The sequence below is a fragment of the Myotis myotis genome, unplaced genomic scaffold (genome assembly GCF_014108235.1).
Source record: "Myotis myotis isolate mMyoMyo1 unplaced genomic scaffold, mMyoMyo1.p scaffold_m19_p_33, whole genome shotgun sequence".
Taxonomy (NCBI): domain Eukaryota; kingdom Metazoa; phylum Chordata; class Mammalia; order Chiroptera; family Vespertilionidae; genus Myotis; species Myotis myotis.
In genome coordinates this window covers 157828-180243 of record NW_023416339.1, presented here as the reverse complement: position 1 = coordinate 180243, position 22416 = coordinate 157828, and the positions used below count along the sequence as shown (strand labels likewise).

The 22416-nt window shown below is 41.6% G+C and overlaps 1 protein-coding gene and 1 pseudogene across 2 annotated transcripts; one reads left to right on the top strand and one right to left on the bottom strand.

The window, feature by feature from the left end:
- Positions 1–343: 343 nt before the first annotated feature.
- On the bottom strand, positions 344–22112 carry LOC118652723 (zinc finger protein 709-like). Of its 2 annotated transcripts, XM_036302817.1 has the most exons (5): positions 21976–22099; positions 14149–14295; positions 5366–5492; positions 4906–4966; positions 344–3001 (listed from the first exon to the last, which is right to left on the bottom strand). In XM_036302817.1, exons 1-5 carry the CDS (start codon positions 21976–21978, stop codon positions 1438–1440), a joined length of 1902 nt encoding a protein of 633 aa, XP_036158710.1. In that variant the 5' UTR covers positions 21979–22099; the 3' UTR covers positions 344–1437. The 2 variants fall into 2 exon arrangements, with proteins under 2 accessions (XP_036158710.1, XP_036158711.1); XM_036302818.1 differs by lacking the exon at positions 14149–14295 and having other exon boundaries at positions 21976–22112.
- On the top strand, positions 7455–7982 carry LOC118652725 (annotated as a pseudogene).
- Positions 22113–22416: the final 304 nt, after the last annotated feature.

Below are 22416 nucleotides of genomic sequence, written 5' to 3'. Positions count from 1 at the left end.
GTGAGGCTACTGGTACAGTCTAATATGGAATCTCAGAGACTATAAATCCTGGAAAATCTAATTCCTAACATTACCTACAAAGGGATATTCCAAACATAGATTTTGGGTCATATCACAGGTCTCTCCTCTTAAACCAAAATATATCTAACATGCCAGTCAGGAAAAAAAGCACAACATCAAATAACAAAGTAACAATTCACATGGAAATATATTCTTCATAAAATTGACACACATAAATATTTACTCCCACTGTTTATTGCTAAGAAACATGAGGAAAAAGCTCTTATACTCATTACCTCCTCCCCTCCCACCCCCCCCCATCAAAAAAAAGCACTGTCAGTAATAAAGGGATATATGCGATATACATATATACACACATATACATAAAGGGATATATAAGATATATACATATAGATATTAAATTTCACAAGGCCAGTAAAAAATCCAAATACCAAAATAAAAAAAATATTGAATTGTAATTTTTTAATGCCATCTGAACAAAAAATAAATAAAACATCATTTAAAAAATAAACTATTTCCATATTAGAAATACATTAGAATTCACACACTTTGGATCTAACAGGCTTCAAAAAGTCAATAGATAATATTACTGACTTAATAAAAAGTCACCAGTTACTAATATGTAATATTGTAGAAAGTTATGTCCCAGAATTATTTCATTGTAATATTCATTTCTAAAAGAAATTACAGTTGACCCTTGAACAACACAGGCTTGAACTGCAAGGATCCACTTTTTAGCAGCAGTTCAAACACTTGTTTTTAAAGGATGAACTGCCATTTCAATTTGTGGTTGGGAAACCCATGGAGGACTGGCTTAAGTTCTACAAGGGTTTTGGAGTATGTGGGCAGTTGGTGCCCTTAATCCCTGAGTTGTTTAAGGATCAACAGTATTAGAAAATCACATCCTAATAACACATTTAAAGAAACTTGGTAAACAAAAATATTTATAATTTTCAAAACAACTCTTTAACCTTGAACATTTTCCAGAACATTATACAAACATTAATTTCCATCAGCCTTACCAGGTTATTTACATTTCTATTCCTTTCAGTGAGCGATTTCAAATATAAAGTGTGGGCCCAGCCCAGCCAGCATAGCTCAGTGCTTGAGCATCAACCTATGAACCAGAAGGTCACAGTTTGATTCCCGGTCAGGACATATGCCCGGATTGCATGCTGGACCCCCCAGTGTGGGGCATGCAGGAGGCAGCCAATCAATGATTCTCTCCCATCATTGATGTTTCTGTCTCTCTCCCTTCCTCTCTGAAATCAATAGAAATACATTTTTAAAAAATATAGACCAATGAAACCTTTCTCACACTCTACATTCATGAGGTTTTATCCAGTGAGTCCTCTAATGCCTCCAGAAAGAAAACGAATAACTGGTCTTTTCCACACTATTTACATTCACTAGGTTTTATTCGTGAATCCTCTTATGCCTTCGTAAGGATGAGCCATCAACGAAGGCTTTCCCACATTCTTCACATTTATACGGTTTGTTTCCATTGTGCCTTTTCACGTGTAATTGAAGGTTTTTGTTACAATTGAAGGCTTTTCTACATTCTTTACATTTAAAGGGTTTCTCTCCAGTATGATTTCTTTCATGTGTTTGTAAGTTACTGTGATCTTTATAGGTTTTACCACATTGTTTACATTCATAGGGTTTCTCGCCAGTGTGAGTTCTTTCATGTCTTTGTAACAAACTAAGGCAAGTGAATGCTTTCCCACAATCCTTACATTGGTAAGGTGTATTTCCAGTGTGCATTTTCATGTGTCCTTTAAGGGAGCTGGGATAGCTATAGGCTTTCCCACAGTGTTTACATTCATAGGACTTCTCTCCAGTGTGAAACTTCTTATGTATTTCTAAGGAGCTGTAGTATCTGAATGTTCTTCCACATTCCTTACATTCATAGGGTTTTTCTCCTGTGTGAGTCATTTTGTGTGGTTCTAAGGATCTGAAATACTTGAAGGACTTTCCACATATCCTACATTCATATGGTTTCTCTTCAGTGTGAGTTCTCTCATGTCTTCGGAGACAACTAGGATACATGAATGCTTTGCTACATTTTTCACATTGATAGGTCTTCTCTCCAGTGTGGTACCTTTCATGATTTCGATAGGACCTGATAAGAGTGAATACTTTCCCACATTCCTTACATTGATACGGAGTATTTCCTGTGTGCATTTTCATGTGTCCTTTAAGGGAGCTGTGATAACTAAAAGCTTTACCACAGTGTTTACATTCATAGGACTTCTCTCCAGTGTGAAACCTTTTGTGTATTTCTAAGGAACTGTAATGTCTGAATGCTCTTCCGCATTCCTTACATTTATAGGGTTTTTCTGCTGTGTGAGTCATTCTGTGTGGTTCTAAGGATTTGAAATATTTGAAGGCCTTTCCACATATCCTACACTCATATGGTTTCTCTGCACTGTGAGTTCTTTCATGTACGTGAAGTTGGCTGGGATGCCTGAATGTTTTACTACATTTTTCACATTGATAGGCCTTCTCTCCAGAGTGGGTTCTCTCACCTGTCTGAAGAGAAGTTGAAGAACTAAAGGTTTTCGTACACACCTTACCATTATAAGGAGCATCTGCACTATGTTTGGTCATGTGTTTCTGAAGAATTTTGAGCCACATAAAGGTTTTCCCACATTCCTTACACTTATAGGGTTTCTCTCCATAGTGAGTTCTTTCATGATTTTCAAAGCACTGAAGATAACTAAAGGCTTTCCCACATACAATACATTTATATGGCTTCACTCCAAATCTCTGATACTCAGAGAAGTTTTGTCCATTGTGACAGCTGGTGTGACTACTATGGGATGAATGATCTGTGAAGGCTTTGTCAAATATTCTGCATTCACACCGTGTTCCTCCAGGAAGAGATTTCTTCTTCAGACTGAAATCAGGAATAAGGCTGATGTTTTCTCCACACTGACTAACCATTTTCCCTTCACAGGTTCTCTCCAACATACGACTTCTGTAAAAAACAAGAAACACATCATGAATGATTTTTTATTAGAGACTTTGTATTGATCAGTAAAATGTTTAAAGTATATTAGTATGATTTACACTGAAAGTGTAGGTTTTATGTTTTATGTTTATATAAAATTTAATATACTGAAGGCTCTGCAAGACAAGTTTAGCCTTGCTATTAATAAAACAGTGATATTCATATACAGGGTTTAATAATGCTGTTTCCTAATCTGTTTTGCAAACACTGATCATTTATATAATATACTAGAGGCCCAGTGCACAAAAATTTGTGCACTCGGGGGGAGGGGGGTCTCTCAGCCCAGCCTGTGCCCTCTCACAGTCTGGGACCCCTCGGGAGATAACGACCTGCTGGCTTAGGCCTGCTCCCGGGTGGCAGAGGGCAGGCCCAATCCCTAGGTGCAGCCCCTGGTTGGGCTCAGAGCAGGGCCGATTGGGGAGTTGGGGCGCCGCCCCCTGTCATGCACAGAGCAGGGCAGATTGGGAGGTTGTGATGCCACCCTCAGTCACGCTCAGGGTAGGGCCGATTGGGGGGTTGGAGCACCACCCCGTCACACTCAAGGCAGGGTCGATGGGGAGGTTGCGGCGCCACCCTCTGTCACGCACAGAGCAGGGAAATCAGAGGGTTGGGGCGCTGCCCCCTGTCACTCACAGAGCAGGGTCAATCAGGGGGGTTGGGGCACTGCCCACTGTCACACACAGAGCAGGGCCCATCAAGGGGGTTGGGACTCCATACCCTGTCACGCACAGAGCAGGGCCCATCAGGGGGTTGGGGCGCTGCCCCGTCACGCACAGAGCAGGGCCTATCAGGGGGGTTGGGGCTCCGTACCGTGTCACGCACAGAGCAGGGCCCATCAGGGGGTTGGGGAGCTCCCCCTGTTAAGCACAGAGCAGGGCCGATCAGGGGGTTTGGGCGCTGCCCCCTATCAGGCACAGAGCAGGGCTGATCAGGGGGTTGGGGCACCTTCCCCTGTCACGAACAGAGCAGGGCAGATAGGGAGGTTGCGGCCCCGCACCCTGTCACACAGAACCGCAGGGCAATCAGGGGGTTTGGGCGCTGCCCCGTCACACTAATCCCGGTGCTGGGAGGCATATTACCCTTTTACTATATAGGATAGAGGCCTGGTGCACGGGTGGGGGCTGGCTGGTTTGCCCTGAAGGGTGTCCTGGATCAGGGTGGGGGTCTCCACTGGGGTGCCTGGACAGTCTGGGTGAGGGGATGATGGCTGTTTGCAGCTGGTCACACACCCTTTAGGGTGGGTGTCCCCACTGGGGCGCCTGGCCAGTCTGGGTGAGGGGCTGAGGGCTGTTTTCAGGCTGGCGGGTGACTGAAGCTCCCAACCGCTCCTTTTTTTCTTTTTTTTTAATTCTGGGCCAGCTTTAGCTTTGAAGCTTGGCTCCAGCTCTTAGGCCTCCTCTGCTGAAAGCAGGTTTCTGGCCTTTGTTTACCTTCTGTATTTGAAACAATGTTGCGATCCTGCTGGCTGAAGCCCGGCGGACTACAGCAGGTTTCTGGGGTTTTGTTTCGCTTCTATATTTGTAACATAGTTGCTTAGAGTTGCAGCTCAGAGGCCGGCAGCGGCAGGTGGGGAACGTTGGAGTCCTCTGTCACTGAAGCAAGCAAGCCTCATGTTCACTTTAAGCTGCCTGGCTGCTGGCCGCCATCTTGGCTGGCAGTTAATTTGCATATCGCCCTGATTAGCCAATGGGAAGGGTAGCGGTCATATGCTAATTACCATGTTTCTCTTTTATTAGATAGGATAAGAAAGCAATTTGGTGAACATCTCTTAAGATGTAATATATTTAAAGAAGCTGTTGCTTTGGTTGCTTCTTTTTAAAATTTCAATGGTTTTTTTCACATGAGACACTGCTTTCTCTTGTGTGACTCACCTTTGTTTTCTCTTCTGGTTTTTGTACTGATCTTCCTTGTCAAGATCTTCCCATTTGCTACCTAAAGAAGCAGACCCAGAAAAATAATTCCAAAGTATTAGAAGTTATTTAAAAATTAGTACATTCTATTTCTATGATGAGCTGTAACTATTTGTCAATGTCATTCCTTCCCAAATGATACATCTTAGAAAATGCTGATGGGTAAAAAACACTTGTGCCTGGCTGGCGTGGCTCAGTGGTTGAGCATCAACCTATGAACCAGGAGGTCACGGTTTGATTCCTGGTCAGGGCACATGCCGTGTTGCGGGCTCGATCCCCAGTGTAGGGCCTGCAGGAGACAGCCAATCAATGATTCTCCCTCTCATCATTGATGTTTCTCTTTCTCCCTCTCCCTTCCTCTGAAAAAACAAAGAAACTTGTGCTCTAATTTGAGCAAGTGAAGGGAATTCATCATCCTTACCTATGGAGGCCAGGTTCCGGAAGGTTTCCCTCATCACATCTCTGTAGAGTTTCTTCTGTGAAGACTCCAGTAAAGCCCACTCCTCCAGACTGAAGTTCACAGCCACATCCTCAAAGGATACTGAGTCCTAAAACAATCCATATATGTACAGAGTAAAGTTTGTGAAGTTGACAGCCTGAAAATCTACAATCCATTTATAAGAAGGTTACATATGATTCTATCAGCTCCAATAATTTATTTTATGACTTGATCAAAGAAACGTACTTTCCACACTTCCTCATAAATTTAACACCATCATGAACACATGGAAATTGCTTACACATTTTTACTATGAATACGTCACATCATTATTTCTCTAATAACAAGGTACAGAGCATGTTGAGAAATGACAAAAGTCTATACAAGTGAAACAAACATTATTATTTTAATAACATCAATGCCTTGTAAGAAAAATCGATTCAGCTCCTTTCTTTTTTTTTTAATATTTTATTGATTTTTTACAGAGAGGAAGGGAGAGGGATAGAGAATTAGAAACATCGATCAGCTGCCTCCTGCACACCCCCTACTGGAGATGTGCCTGCAACCAAGGTACACGCCTTTGACCGGAATCGAACCTGGGACCCTTCAGTCCACAGGCCGACGATCTATCCACTGAGCCAAACCGGTCAGGGCTCAGGGCTCAGCTCCTTTCTTATTATTCCCAATTGACAGCACTCCTAAGTCCGAATGTCAAATCCGCATTCGATGAATAAAATGTATTAAAGAACTAGAAGCTTTCCTATCGCCAAACATAGAATACATGTGATCCTTGGGAATCCAAGTTTTATCAAGGTACAGCAGGCCATACCTTACTAAAGTCCCCCAGGACATTACAAATAATCAGATGTAATGAAAACATTCTATGGAGAAGCAGGGCCTTTTCCTTGTGTGGTATTTACCACAGTTTTAGCTCTTAGTTTCTCTCTCGGTATGAATTGATGAGCTAAAATGGTAGTAACAACAAGGACACACCCAGATATGCGTTGTTAAGTGAATTTGGCATTGTAGAAACATTATACACGAACTTCGCTGGTATGCATAGCCTACCACACACCTAGGCTACATGGTATAGATTGCTTGTTACTGTTTTGAATGCTGTAGGCAATTGTAACACAAGATATCTAGGCAATGCCTAGCCTTCTGTCAATTCTTACTTCCCCCGTTGAATAAAGGAGCATGATAACTCAACCCTTGGGCATAGAAATCCCTCAGCTGATGAAACCACACACTGCCAACAGGGTATGAAAGGGCTATGACTTTCATAATTGGGGTCTTTAGGGAAAGTAAGGCACCTCTCTCAAGCAGGCATGAAACAGCTTGAGAGAGCATGAGAAGGTGCGTGGACTTGTTTTACTGAGTTTAGAAAGGGAACTAAGGTGAGAGTTCATACACAAGGGTGGAGCTAGCGTGTAGTCAACTTCTTGCTACCCTAAAGGACAAAGTACGAAGGCTCTCCTGTAGCATCAGAGAGATGTAAAGACATGGGGGAAATAAATCATGAAGTATTAAAGCGGTCAGCAGTTAATCATCAGTGATTAATCATCAGTGATTGAAGTCAGAGACTTCAAGTTTCTGATCTGGAATTTAAGTAACTTAGAGGATGTCATTCTCTCAGTCTCAGGGAAAAAAGCACAAAAACTGGAAATCATCTTCTATTCTTAGATCCATAAGATAATTTTGGTACCAGGGCAATCTGGTGATTCCAGAATTTGGAAAGAGAAAATGAACCCAGTATTTTGAAATATGGCCCAAATATTTTGTTCTAAACACAACCAGTACTTTAAAAACAAACAAACAAAAACCTCTGTCTCAGTGAAGAATAACGCAAAAACAAGACAGAACAAATAAAACAGAAGGCAAGATCCATAAACCCTAGGTAAGCCTGCTTTAAACAAAAAATTTGAAAGCACATCATGGGAATACCTTTAAAAAAAAGGAATACAGAAACAAGTCAGTGCAGTACCAATTAATTTTCATATAATTAATAACAGATAACAGTCAATGCAAACTTTATGAAGAAGGTTCCATAAAACGACTTTTAAATGATGGAATGGCAGGTTTGTCCTCAGATGCCTGTTCATTAGCAGACACTGCAAGAGAAGAAGCTTGCAACTTTAGATGTAACTTTGGCTACAGCATTCCACTAAAACATCTTGCAGACAGAGTGGCCACGTATGGACATGCATATGGGCATACACACTTCACAGTGCTGTGAGAACTTCTGGCTGCGGTTTCAAGTTAAAGTCTTACAGTGTGAATGATGGTGTGTGACTGACCCACCGGGTATTTCATATGGTCATTGGGGCTATGCTACTGGCAAAGCCAGACAAGCTGGAAGACAGAAATAGAAAAATTTCAGATAAACAGAATGCCTGATGTGATATTGTTAAAGAAGTTACAAAAACAATTTCCATAGTACCTAATAAGGTTAATGATAAAGCTGAACTAGAGCTGAGTTGCGTTGGTGAAATAACTAAAGGATGACAAAAATTATCCCAAAAGATATAAAGGATGATGCAGAGAAATAGGCTAAAGAATCTTTAAGGAAGAAAATGAATCAGATAATGATAATATGTAACGTTTACTTCAGCATCTATTTTAAATTTGTAAAGCCGCCCCAAAGTAACTATTTAGCCCCTTGGGCTATTACATACCCAAGGAACAATGTTTTTTAATTTTTTTGTCTTGTAAAAAAAAAAAAAGTAACCAAGGCACCAGGGCCTCATATGTTTTGGGCAGTGGGCCATCTCCCTTTCGTAAGCTCCTTTTTTCACTGTACGTGTGTCCTAAATGTCAAAAGAACGTCCATCAAGGAGAATGACATACATGTAATGTCATGCCTGTTCTCCTGGAGCAAGATAAATGCAGCTTATATCTAACCTGCAGACTGTGTGCTGTGATAATGGTGTTGAGGTTTCCTGAGAATAACCAGGTGAAGGTGTATCATGGCCCTTCAAAGTGAAGCCCAACTGTGCTAAATGGCTGTTGAAATGGGCACTGAATAGAACACACTGTTAGCCAAATCTATGATAACAGAATCCGTACCAGTTAATGAGTAGGCGTCAGTAAATTTGATGATGTCGGGAACTAGAAATACAGGTTTATCTGGTATGAACACAACCTCAAGGTTTTAGTAATCCAGTGTGAGAAGTCATTCATTCTCTCCAGGTTTAAAAAGGCAAAATTCAGCTGTTCAAAGTATAACTGGAGATAATGACTTCTTTCTAAAAGGTTATTTACTACAGTTTTCAATTCTTGAAGGCCCTTTTTAATTTACACTGGGTCACATTAACTAACATTACAAAGTGGTAAGGACCGCAGAGTCAAATTTTGTAAAGCCAATTTGGAAGTGGTGAAGTTTTAATTTAATTAATTGGGTCAGAGCTTTCCTCATGACCATGGGTATTTTTGGAGAATGGGTGCTATGACCTTCAGTCAAAGGCAGACTTTTCATTTTTCACATGAAGTATACTCCTTTCTCCTTTATATCATTTCAGCAATTCCCCTAAGATCAGGAAGTAACTTGCTTTAATTTATTGAGATCCCAGGTATAACTGTAACTTGAAACCAAATTACATGAGAATTGCACGAAAGGTCGCATACCACTGCATTACAGATAATGGGTAACAATCTGGAATTATTTTTAGAGACTCAAAGTCCAAAGAGTGACCTTTAATTTTTTTTATTTAATTCTTTCTGTGTATTTTGAATTTCCAATTACGTCAAATTCTGTACCATTTCAATGCTTTTTTCCTTTTGTTCTTTTGCTCAAGCCCTTACCTGTTTTATATTTTAGGTCACTATAAAAACATCAGAGGAATGAATGTTCAGTCTCTAAAGCATGGTACCCATTAAACTTTCCCTTCAGAGGGGCTCAAAGCAGTGCTATCAGGATTAGAGGCCTCGCCTATGAAATGATTGCTATATAGGACTTAAGGACCTGAGTCCAGTCTGAGTTCATCCCTTTGCTGTGCCACTGACAGGCTATAACTGTTGTCCCCACTATCCAGGGGGTTAGGATCTTTGTTGCAGTAGATGCAGAGCCAGCAGCAGCAGAGGTACTTAAGGGTCCTGGTGAGCTCCCTGGTACTAGGAGAGTGAACTGGGCCCGTCGATTGTCGATTGGCTGCTTTCCCCAATTTCTTCTCTTTCTCTCTGAAATAACTTCTCTTTAAGACAGTGGTTCTCAACCTGTGGGTCGTGACCCCTTTGCGGGTCGAACGACCCTTTCACAAGGGTCACCTAAGACCATCGGAAAATACATATATAATTAAATATTGTTTTGTGATTAATCACTATGCTTTAATTATGTTCAATTTGTAACAATGAAATTGGGGGTCACCACAACATGAGGAACTGTATTAAAGGGTCGCAGCATTAGGAAGGTTGAGAACCACTGCTTTAAGATGTGACCATCAAATAGGCACACCTTATTCATACCATACAATCTTTCTTTTTGCCATTCAGACTCCCCTCCTACTATCAGGGCAACCCCAGTCTCTGTCACAGCCTACCTCTAAGGCAGTGGTTCTCAACTTTCTGGCCCTTTAAATACAGTTCCTCATGTTGTGACCCAACCATAAAACTATTTTTGTTGCTACTTCATAACTGTAATGTTGCTACTGTTATGAATCATAATGTAAATATCTGATATGCAGGATGGTCTTAGGCAACACCTGTGAAAGGGTCGTTCGACCTCCAAAGGGGTCGGGACCCACAGGTTGAGAACCGCTGCTCTAAGGGAAGACAGGATCCAACATAGACATCTGCCCAAGGTCTTTTAACAAGTATGCCATTCTAATAGTACTACTCCCAAAGGTAGATCCGACCTTGCCACAGAGGCAGTCATCATCAGCTTGCACTGCACTTCGTCCCAAGTGGTTCCAACAATGGTACAGACAACAGATGGCCCTGGTTCTCATCACAGTTCCTTCCAAGTGACCCAGACCTGGCACATGCAGCAGCCTACCTTTGCTGAAATACCACCCCTACCCAAGTAGCTCTAGGCCCTGCACAATCTGCAGCTGGCCTCAGCCACAGCAGGGCCACTCTAAAGAGGCTTCAGAGCTGGCATATTTGGAAACTGGCTTTGTCTTACAGGAATACCACACCCAAGTTACCTCACAAATGACACATTGAGTGGGGGGACTCAGCCAGCACCCATCAAAGTGACTCCTGCTCCATGGGGCCAACCCCTGTACACAATTATCCAAACCAGTCATGACAAGTTTTAGGGGCTAGTCAGCATGAGAAAAAATCCCACCCACGGTAGTACCTACACCAATCCCCACCAAACTAGACAGAAGGGCACACAGAACCCACACAGAAGACACCTGTGGAATAACTGATTCTGGTGACCAATGGGGATTGTGCCATATAACATTTTCAACACAAAACCACTCTTAAAAAGGGAGACATAATTGATCTACATTATACACTGAAACAACAGAAAGATAAGCGAAATGAGACAATGGAATACTTTCCAAATTAAAGAAAAGGACAAAAATCCCAGAAAATGAACTAAATGAAGTAGAAACAAGCAATCTACTAGATCAGGGGTGGGCAAACTTTTTGACTCGAGGACCACAATGGATTCTTAAACTGGACCCGAGGGCCGGAACAAAAGCATGGATGGAGTGTTTGTGTGAACTAATATAAATTCAAAGTAAACATCATTACATAAAAGGGTACGGTCTTTTTTTTTTTTTAGTTTTATTCATTTCAAACGGGCCGGATCCGGCCCGCGGGCTGTAGTTTGCCCACAGCTGTACTAGATAAAGAATCCAAAAGCAATGGCTATAAAACTACTCAACAAAATTATGGTAGATAGATGAACTCAGTGGAAATGCTCACAAAGAGATAAAACACACACACACACACACAAGAAAATATTGAAAAATACAATATCTAAAATAAAAAGAATACACTAGGGGAATTAACAGCAGATTAGATGATGCAGAAAAACAAATCAGCAATCTGGAAGACAAAATAGTAGAAATCACACAATCGGAAGAGTAAAAAAGTAAAAAGAATGTTAAGGAACAAGGATAGTTTAAGAGACCTTTAAAACAACATCAAGCATACTAACATTTGCATTACAGGGGTTTCAGAAGGAGAAGGGAGAAAGAGACTGAATCTATATGAAGAAATATTGGCTGAAAAATCCCTAATCTGGTAAAGAAAACTGACATTTATGTCAGGAGGCAAAGAGATTTTTAAACAAGAGAAACCCAAAAAGACTCATAACAAGACACAACATGATTAAAATGCTAAAAGTCTGAATAAAAACAATCTCTCCCTGGTCCGTGTGGCTCAACTGGTTGAGTGTCATCCTGTGCACTGAAAGGTTGGTGGTTCAATTATCAGTCAGGGCACATACCCAGGCTGCAGGTTCAATCCCAGGTCAGGGTGTGTACGGGAGGCAACCGATGGATGTTTCTCACATCGATGCTTCACTCTCTGTGTCCCTTCCCCTTTCCCCTCTCACTAAAAAAAAACCAAAAAAAAAAAAACAATAAAAAAAACAAAACAGAATCTCCTTTCTTTTCAACAAGGCTTTGCTGCCAGAACAGTGTTGTGAGAACCACTGCTAAATCTAAGCCAAAATTAGAAAGAGCCCTAACTGGTTTGACTCAGTGTCCACCTGCGGACTGAAGGATCACTGGTTTGATTCCAGTCAAGGGCACATGCCAGTAGGGGGCGTGCAGGAGGCAGCCAATCAATGATTCCCATCATTGATATTTCTATCTCTTTCTCCCTCTCCCTTCCTGAAATCAATTTATATATTATATATACATACATATATATGTATGTGTATATACACACACACATATATATATATATATATATATATATATACACATATATTTTTTTTTAAGTAAAAAACAAATTGGAAAGAAAAAAACTCATGTCAGCATCATCAGCATTAGACACGTTGATTTGGGTAAGTCTACCACTACTGACCATCTGATGTACAAATTTGGTGGGATGGACAAAAAAATCTGAGAAGGAGGCTGCTGAAACGGGTAAAGATTCTGTCAAGTATGCCCGAGTCTTGGATAAGCTGAAAGCTGAACGTGAATGTGGTATCACCACTAATATCTCCCTGTGGAAATTCGAGACCAGCAAGTATTATGTGACCATCATGGATGCCCCAGGACACAGAGACTTCATCAAAAGCATGATTACAGGCACATCTCAGGCTGACTGTGCTGTTCTGATTGTTGCTGCTGGGTTGGTGAACTTGAAGGACATAACTTCAAAAATTGGCAGACAGGTGAGCATGCCCTTCTGACTTACACGCTAGGTGTGAAGCAACTAAGTGTTGGTGTTAACAAAATGAATTAAACCGGGCAGCCCTATAGTCAGAAGAGATACAAGGAAATCATTAAGGAAGTCAGCATCTATATCAGTGGTTCTCAACCTTGGCTGCACATTAGAATCACCTGGGAATCTTTTTAAAATCCTGATTTCTGGGCCTCATCCTCCGGAAATTCTGTTTCTTTGTTACTAATGTTGTCGCCACACCCCATAACAAAGAAACAGAATTTCCAGAGGATGAGGCTCGGAAATCAGGATTTTAAAACGATTCCCAGGTGATTCCAATGTGCAGCCAAGGTTGAGAACCACTGATCTACATCAATACAGTGGAAAACAACCCCAACAAAGTAGCATTTGTGCCAATTTCTGATTGGAATGGTAACATCATGCTGGAGCCAGGTGCTAACAGGCCTTGGTTCAGGCTATGGGGAGTCACCCATAAAGATGGCAATGCCAGTGGAACCACACTACTTGAAGCCCTGGATTGCATCCTACCACCAACTTGTCCAACTGACAAGCCCCTGCATCTACCGCTCCAGAATATCTACAAAGTTGTTGGTATCAGTACTGTCTCTGAGGGCCAAGTGGAGACTGGCGTTCTCAAACCTGGCACAGTGGTCACCTTTGCTCCAGTGAACACTATAACTCAGGGGTCCTCAAACTACGGCCCACGGGACACATGCGGCCCACCGAAAACATTTATCCGGCCCACCGGGAGTTTTTGCCTCCGCTGCCTGTTGCTTAGCAGCCAACTTGTCCCGGGCCCACAGTGCGCATGTGTGGAATGTGCGCTGCACTCTCCGACTCCCCTCCTTCTCTCTGTCTCTCGACTCCTCCTCTGTCTCCAGTGTGATCAGACGAGTCACGAGCTTGCCTGTGCAGAGCCTGCTGCTGCCTGAGGGCCGAGGTAAGAACAAGTTAGGATTTTTTTTTTTTTGAAGTTAAGGAGGTCTATTTTTTTTTTTTTTTATTTTGCAGTTAGTAGGGCCTTTTTTTTTGAAGTTAGGAGAGCCTTTTTTTTTGAAGTTTTGTTTTTTTACTTCAAAATAAGATATGTGCAGTGTGCATAGGAATTTCTTCATAGTTTTTTTTTAAACTAGGTCCGGCCCTCCAACGGTCTGAGGGACAGTGAACTGGCCCCCTGTTTAAAAAGTTTGAGGACCCCTGCTATAACTGGTCTGTTGAAATGCACCATAAAACTGAGCAAAGCTCTTCCGGGGGACAATGTGGACTTCAATGTCAAGAATGTTTCTGTCACAGATGTTCACTGCAGCAATGTGGCTGGTGACAGAAAAACTGCCCACGAATGGAGCAGCTGGTTTCCAGCTCAGGTGATTATCCTGAACCATCCAGGCCAACTCAGTGCTGGGTATGCACCTGTGCAGGACTGTCACACAGCTCACATTGCTTGCAAATTTGCTCACCTGCAAAAGACGAATCATCGTTCTGGAAAAAGCTGGAAGATGGCCCAATGTTTTTGAAATCTGGTGATGCTGCCGTCGTGGATATGGTTCCTGGCAAGGCCATGTGTGTTGAGAGATTCTCTGACTATCCTCCTCTGGGCCATTTTGCTGTTCATGACATGAGACAGACAGTTGCTGTGGGTGTCAGAAAAGCAGTACACAAGAAAGGAGCTGGGCTCTAACCGGTTTGGCACAGTGGATAGAGTGTCGGCCTGCGGACTGGAGGGTCCCAGGTTCGATTCCGGTTAAGGGCATGTACCTTGGTTGCAGGCACATCCCCAGTAGGGGGTGTGCAGGAGGCACCTGATAAATGTTTCTCTCTCATCGATGTTTCTAACTCTCTATCCTTCTCCCTTTCTCTCTGTAAAAAATCAATAAAATATATTTTTTTAAAAAAAGAAAGAAGGCAGCTGGAACTGGCAATCACAAAGACTGCCTTGAGGTTTCACAAGGCTAAATAAATATTATCCCCAATAACCTGCCACCTAGTCTTAATCGGTGGTGGAAGCACAGTCTCAGAACTGTTTGTCTCCATTGGCCATTTAAGATTAAAGTAACAGACTGGTTAATGATTACATCCTAAAACACTTCAGAAAGAAAGGAGTGTTTTGTGAAATATTTGGTGTTTTTTTTCCCCCCGTGGCAGTTTTTAAATTTTTAGTTTTGAAAATCAGTACTTTTTGGTGGCAAGAGAAAAGCAGCTAGATATACACAGGTGAACACCCACATGACTATCAGCCAATTTTTCAGGAGAAACTTTGCAGTTCAGAAAATTATAGCATGATATATTTAAAAAGGTAAAAAGAGCCCTAACGAGTTTGGCTCAGTGGATAGAGCATCAGCCTATGGACTGAAGGGTCCCGGGTTCGATTTTGGTCAAGGGCACATGCCCAGGTTGCAGGCTCAATCCCCAGTAGGGGGCGTCAATGATTCTCTCTCATCACTGATGTTTCTTATCTCTCTCTCCCTCTCTGAAATAAAAAAAATATATATATGTTTTAACAAAAAGGTAAAAGGAAAAAAACCTACAATCAAGCATACTCCACCCAATAAGGTTATCATTCAGAATTAAAAGAGAGAAAACAATTTCCCAGTCAGAAAAATAAATCTCACTAGTAAAAGTAAATAAACATTTAATAAAAGTAGATCAACTAACTGTAAAACTACTATGATAGTTAAAGACAACAGTAGTAAAATCAGGATTATATAAAATAAATAAGAAAGAAACAACAGACAAAAACATAAAATATGCCATCATAAATGTTTTATGTAGAGAGTGTGTAATAAGTATAGTATTTTTAGAATGATTCAACTGAGGCAGCCATTAACTTAAAATGGACAACTTTAAACATAAGTTGTTATAAATGAAGCTCATAGTAACCACAACCAAAAAAATATGATACAAAAAAATTTAAAGAGAAAGGTATCCAAATATAACAGTAAAGAAACTTATCAATACCCAAGATAAAAAGGCCAAAAATGAAATACAAAATACAACAACAAAATAACAATTAATACAATGGCAATAAGTACATGTGCCTATCAATAATTACTTTAAATGGAAACTGAACAAAATGCTCCAATAAAGATTTAGGGCAGTGGTTGGCAAACAGCGGCTCGCGAGCCACACGTGGCTCTTTGGCCCCTTGAGTGTGGCTCTTCCACAAAATACCACGTGCGGGTGCGTATGTATAATGCGACTGAAACTTCGTGGCCCATGCGCAGAAGTTGGGTGACTAAAGGGATAGTAAAAAACAAGACACATTCATAAGCTGCCTACAAAGACTAACTTCAGATATAAAGACATAGACTAAAATGCAGGATGGAAAAAGGTATGTCATACAAATGAAAATGAAAAGAGAGCTAAGGTAGCAAGACAAAAAAAGACTTTAAAATTAAAACCATAACAAGAGACAAAAGACATTACATAAAAAGATCAATCAAACAGGATGATATAACACTGTACAAATCTCTGCACCCAAAATAATAGCACCTAAATATAAAGCAAACATTAATAGATATAATGGAAGATATAAGTACTATAATAATAACAGGAGGGGACTTCAATACCCCACTTCGATCAATGGATAGATCCTTCAGACACAAAAACAAAAACAAAAAAGTTGGCTCAAAATGACATTTTATACAGGTGACTTAATAGATACTGCAGAATATTCTACAGACAGCAGAACACACATTCAACTCTAATACACATGAAACATTCTACAAATTAGATCACGTTAGTTCACAGAAATAGTCTCAATAAATTTAAGAAAACTAAAAGCATATCAAACATCTTTTCTGACCATACATTATAAAATTAGAAATCAATTACAAGAAAAAAAAACAACTAGAAAAAGCACAAATATGTGAAGGCAAAACAACATGCTACTAAGAATATATCAAAATATATCTTAAAACAAATGGAAATAAAGCTACAATGTTCCAAAATCTATGAGACAAAGCTAATGTAGTTCTAAGAGGCAAGTTGATAGTTACACAGGCCCACATAAACAAGGAAAATCTCAAATAAACAATCTAAACAACAGGGAATTACAAAAATAACAACTAAAGCCCAGTGTAGTGGGAAGAAGAAAACTAAAGATCAGAGCAGAAATCAAGACAAAAAAAAAATGAAACTAAGAGCTGGTTCTTTGAAAAGATAAACAAAAATGTTAAACCCTTAGTGGGATTTATCTAAAGACAGAGATCAAGAGAGACAGAGAGAAAAAGAGACAGGGTCCCCAAAATTCCAATTCGAAATGGAAGAGAAGTTACAACCAACATTAACAGAAACACAAAGTGTGTACAATGAACACAAAGTGTGTACCAACAAATGGGACAACCTAAAAGAAAAAGATAAATTCTTAGAAACATACAATTCCCCAAAAAAGAATCAGAATGACACAGACAATCTGAATGAACTGCTTACTGGAAACAATATTGAATCTGTAATAACAATTTAAAAAAAAAAAAAAAAAAAAAAACTCCTCCAATGAATTCTACCAAACACTAAAGGAATACCTATACTTCTTTAACTATTTCAAAAAAGTGAAAACAAAAAATTCAGTTGAATTCATTCTACAAAGACAGCAATACCCTGACATCAAAACCAAAGACACTACAAAAAAATCCACACAAATATTACAAACCAATATGCCTGAGGAACATAGATGCAAAATTCCTCAACACAATATAACCACACTGGATTTAACAATACATAAAAATATCCCTAGCCCTAACCGGTTCGGCTCAGTGGATAGAGCATCGGCCTGCGGACTAAAAGGTTCCAGGTTCAATTCCAGTCAAGGGCATGTACCTTGGTTGCGGGCACATCCCCAGTAGGAGGTGTGTAGGAGGCAGCTGATCAGTGTGTCTCTCACATCGATGTTTCTAACTCTCTAGCCCTCTCCCTTCCTCTCTGTAAAAAATCAATAAAATATATATATATATATATATTTTAAAAATATCCCTAGCCAGTTTGGCTCAGTGGATAGAATTGGCCTGCAGACTTTAGGGTCCCAGGTTCAATTCCAGTCAGGGGCACATACCTCGGTTGCAGGCTCAATCCCTGGCCCTAGTTGGGGCACATGCAAGTGGCAATGAATCAATGTGTCTCTCTCACATCGATGTTTCTCTCTCTCTCTTCCTTTCTTTCTAAAATCAATAAAATCATTTCTTTAAATTAAAAACTATAATACTGCAGACCATCAAAATCCTCCAAATCTTTTTCTGATAAAACAGACAAGATGCATTCTAATATATTTTACTCTGAAGATATTTATATGAGTGCCATATTATAATTCATGTGGGGTTTCTAATTAAACCCCTAACCTGAAATGAACTAGAAATTCCAAAGATTTCCATGTTTTGAGGTATTTTCCTAATATCAATGAATATACTAGAAATGCAATTGCTTTTCCGCACATCTATTAAAATAGGAATTCATTTGCTTTAGAATTCGTATTGTGGCAGCATAGTAAGAAGCTAGGAAAATTCCTGGGCAAGTAGAATAGGGAAACTGACACAAGAAAATTAAACAAGGCCAAACAACCAGCTTGTGAATCGCAAGACCTTATCTTCCCCAACAAAGGACACCTGAAAGCTTATGGGTTCTACCTCCCTGTCCTAACCAGAGAACACATAGCTTAAATAACCCTGGCCAGGGAGATAGAGGACAAAGACCCAATCAATGCCATTTGTACCAGCTAAACCCAAGGACAAATGAAGTCAGGAGAACAAATAACAACAACCCCATTAAAGTTAGGCAGACCCAAAATAAAAAGTAAAACAGACCAAAGAATAATCCCAAACTTTCCTATACAGTCATTTTGATGCATCAGTATATTAAAATATACATGGAAAGCAGATGAATATTTTGCTGAAACCCTCCCCTAAGATTCTCACCTGCAGCAAAGAAAACATTTTAAAAAGACAAAGACCCAGTGTGGGCTCACTCGAGAGCATGCCCATGCCCCTTCTCTGGCATGAACTTTTCATTTCCCCCTAAACTCCAAGGTTCCCCACAAGACTTGCAACCAGGGGAGCTCACCCCCTGATCCCGTCTCAAGGCCTTCTTTTCTCTGACTTCCCAGTAGGCTAAGGCAGCCCCACCCTGGCTCACTTCTCTCCTATAATGTTTCTAGACAGCCAAGGCAGAGCACCGCCTCGCCTTTCTCCTGTTGCTTCTGCTACCCTAAGCCCTTCCTTTGTTTCGCTGTCCCCAGCTTTAATAAACATCCTCTCAAAATCACCTGGACTCATATTGTGAAATCTTTCCTGCACAAAGTCAAGAACCCACACACTACCGGCCAGCCTCAGACGCAGAACCACTCCGGGCCTGCCCCTATCCGTAACCATATGACCTTTTAATTGCCAAACTTCTCTAGAGATAGAAACATACAAATGATGACCAAAAATGGAAAAAGCACCTGAGACACCCATCTCCCATCTTTTGGTTTTCTTGCCTAAAGAGAAACAAAATTCCATTAATTACAGAATTTTCTTGCCTTACATTGTGTCTCTCAATTAACTTACCTATTAAAAACCCAAGCGCTAAGGTAAGCTAGAAAAGAACTGTAATATTCAATGGAGAAAAAATATCCAAAGAAAAGAAACCTAATGTCGGAATCCAAATACAGCAGGCTGCTTCCCTAGAATTCAAAAGAAAAGGCCACGTTAAGAAAATTGAACGTCAGTGTGAACGGAAAGGAAAAGGGGCTCCGTAATAAATCTGACAAAGCTCAGCGAGGGAAACTCACCTCACAGGGCGATCTAATCACAGATTCCTAACTGCGAAGGTCAGGGGGGTCATCCAGCCTCTGGCCTCATATCCCTACCACAATGCTTATTTACCTTAAGCAAGCCCAGTCCATTGTTCTAAACACACCTTTGAAATTCGAGAAAGTCGTCTGTCTTCTTCAAACCGCAAAGGAGCACATAATTTTGATCACTGTCCTTTAACCCAGCCCTGGCCTTGCCATCTTTCACCTTCATCTAATCGTCTCTGTTTCCTCTTTAACTCCAAAGGTTTTAAAAGAACTGCAAACTGAAAATGTTCTCAGGAGCATTTCTCAGTCATTTTGTTATCAGAACAGGGACCTGGCTTTGAGCAGGTCTGCACAGGGCTGGCTGGTACTGTGTGTGGGTTCTTGACTTTGTGCAGAAAAGATTTCACATTATGAGTCCGCGTGGTTTATAGAGAATGTTTATTAAAGCTGGGGGGGAGGGGAGGGGGGAGGGATGGAAGATATATGTAATACTATCAACAATAAAAAATACATTTAAAAATGAAAAAATCAAGCTGGGGACAGTGAAACAAGGAAGGGCCTAGGAAAGAAGTAACAGGAGAGGGACTAGGTGGGGAAATGAGCCTAGGCCGGCTGCTTTGGCTCGCTAAGTCAGAGAAAAGGGGGCCTTGGGTCAGATGATTAGCCGGGGACCAGCTGCCTGACACCCTTAGAATTTGGGAGAAGGGGGAAGGGACAGGCCTGGACATGTGTGCTCCTGGGAGGGAGCGCTGCATGCTAGGTCCTTGGTGTTTAAAGGCTGGGAGTTTGGGGGAAGTCTTAGTGGAGGATCAATAGACTATTCATCATCTTTATGTTGGTGTGCCAAAATGAGATGTATTCCCTTAACTTCATCTATCCCTGGATGTCTGCTGTCTATCTCCCTGAGTAGGGGGTGATTTAAGCTATTTATCCTCCGGATGGGGAGAACTGAAAACCATTTACTCTCATGTCCTTGGTTTAGGGAAGATAGGATTTACTAGATGACTACAAACTGCTTAACTATCTGTCTCAGTTTCCCTATTCTGTTTGCCCTGGTTTACTAGCCTGTCTTATTTTGAGATCTTGCTTCAAGGCCTATCCTGTATTTAGACCAAATAAATTCTAATAAACTCCTTTTAAATTTTCCTACAAATTTGGGCTTTTTTATGTCAACACCAGATTTGGAGCTTAGACAACCCCAGTTGAGACAAAACCCCTAGCGTTGGTCAGTCCGTGGAAAGGGGGACGGAGGGGGGTGGGGGGGGGGGAGACACCTGAGCAGCCCCAGGACTGAACTCTCAGAGCTCCACACACCCTCCCCTCTTGTAAACATGGAACTGCTCCCACCCTCAGGCATCCATTCTCACAGTGAAGAAACTCAGAGCCTGATTTAGTTTAAGGTTCTAACCCAAATAGCCCCCAATTTCATGAACCATTTGTCCATGGGATAAAACACCTGATCTTCACACCTTCTCAGTGTACACAAACTACAATCTGAATGCAAAACAACAACAAAATCTAAAAGTGCCTAAGCCTAAAAAGCCATAACTACAACCTCAGAAAGGGCATCATCACCGCCACCCTACCCCAACCCTCCCTGTGGTGCTCCCCATCCCCACCCCGCCTCGCACCCCCAGCTTTCCAGGGCTTCCTGGCTTTTCTCGAGAATCTAACTTGAACAATTCCGCTTTGCAAGACTAAGCCCTGGAATTATATATTAAAATTCAGAGAATAACACACACATCAGAAACTTACTATGCATGCTCTACAAAAATAGAATGTAATACTGCAAATATTTTATGTTTTCTGAGTTCACAGCCTTCCTGCCTGTTTGGAACTATTTTATACTGTCTTCCAAGCTCTAGTGATTAAATGCATTTTTACTCTTGTTGAAAACAAATAATACTTAAATTAATAAATGTTTTCAAGTGACAAACCCAGGGGAGGAGCAGTGATGCCAAGAGAGAACAACCAGGAAACAACCATGACGTCCCTCCCATAGGACGTCTGGGCCCAGGAAAGGGGCTGGGGAAAGACCAAGGAGGAGTTCATCCACGTCTTCCAGGTGGTTATTGTCGGCTTTCCCCTCAGGTAACGTAGCCACAACCAATCTAAATCGTTACACACACACACACACACACACACACACACATTTTTTGAAAAGTCAAACTGTGACTCCAAGACGGACACTTGGCTTTGGGAATTTACTAGTAAGGAGGGATTTGGAAATTTAGAGATGTATACCGCTCCTAGGAAGAGCCACTCGGGGGAACAGAATCTTGGATTTGAGAACTGCTTTCCAAACAGTTCGAAAACTCAGGAAAAAACGGAACCCCAGAGGTTACAGGAGGACCACGGCTCCTCCCACTCGTGAATCCGGGCAGCCAGGGCGGAGCTGCGCCCAGCGCGGTCTCGCGTCCGCAGACTTCAGGCTTGACCCCGGGGGAGCCGGGTCTTGCCCCGGATGGTTCCAGGGGCCCCTGGTCCCCGTCCCGGACTCCCGGCCACGCACACTCACCATTTCCCAGCTTCTGGGGTCCCCTGGCGCGGTCCTTTCCGCTCCCGCGGCGGGTGCAACTCACAGCAGGACCGACACCGCAGCAGAGATACCTGCCCGGTTCAGCGCAGGTGAGACACGACCCCGGTCAGCCACGCAGGCCCCCGGGTTTGCTGAGAGCGGCCCCGCCCACCTGCCCCGCGCCGCCCCTGATAGGGCAGTTCGCGAGGACCCGCCTCCCTCCCTCCTGAATGACAACCGAGGGAACAGCTCAGGTGGTTGAGCAGAACCAGCTTCCGCTGGTGGGCGGGACCATCCTCCAGGGACGTTTGCCTTTTCTTTTTTTTTTTCTTTTTTTAACGCAGCATACAAACTTATTTAACAAAAGTAAAAGGTAAAGTCAAACAGGCACTAATATTAGGAGAAAAAGCAACTAGAAGGAATTTTATGTTAAACACCTTA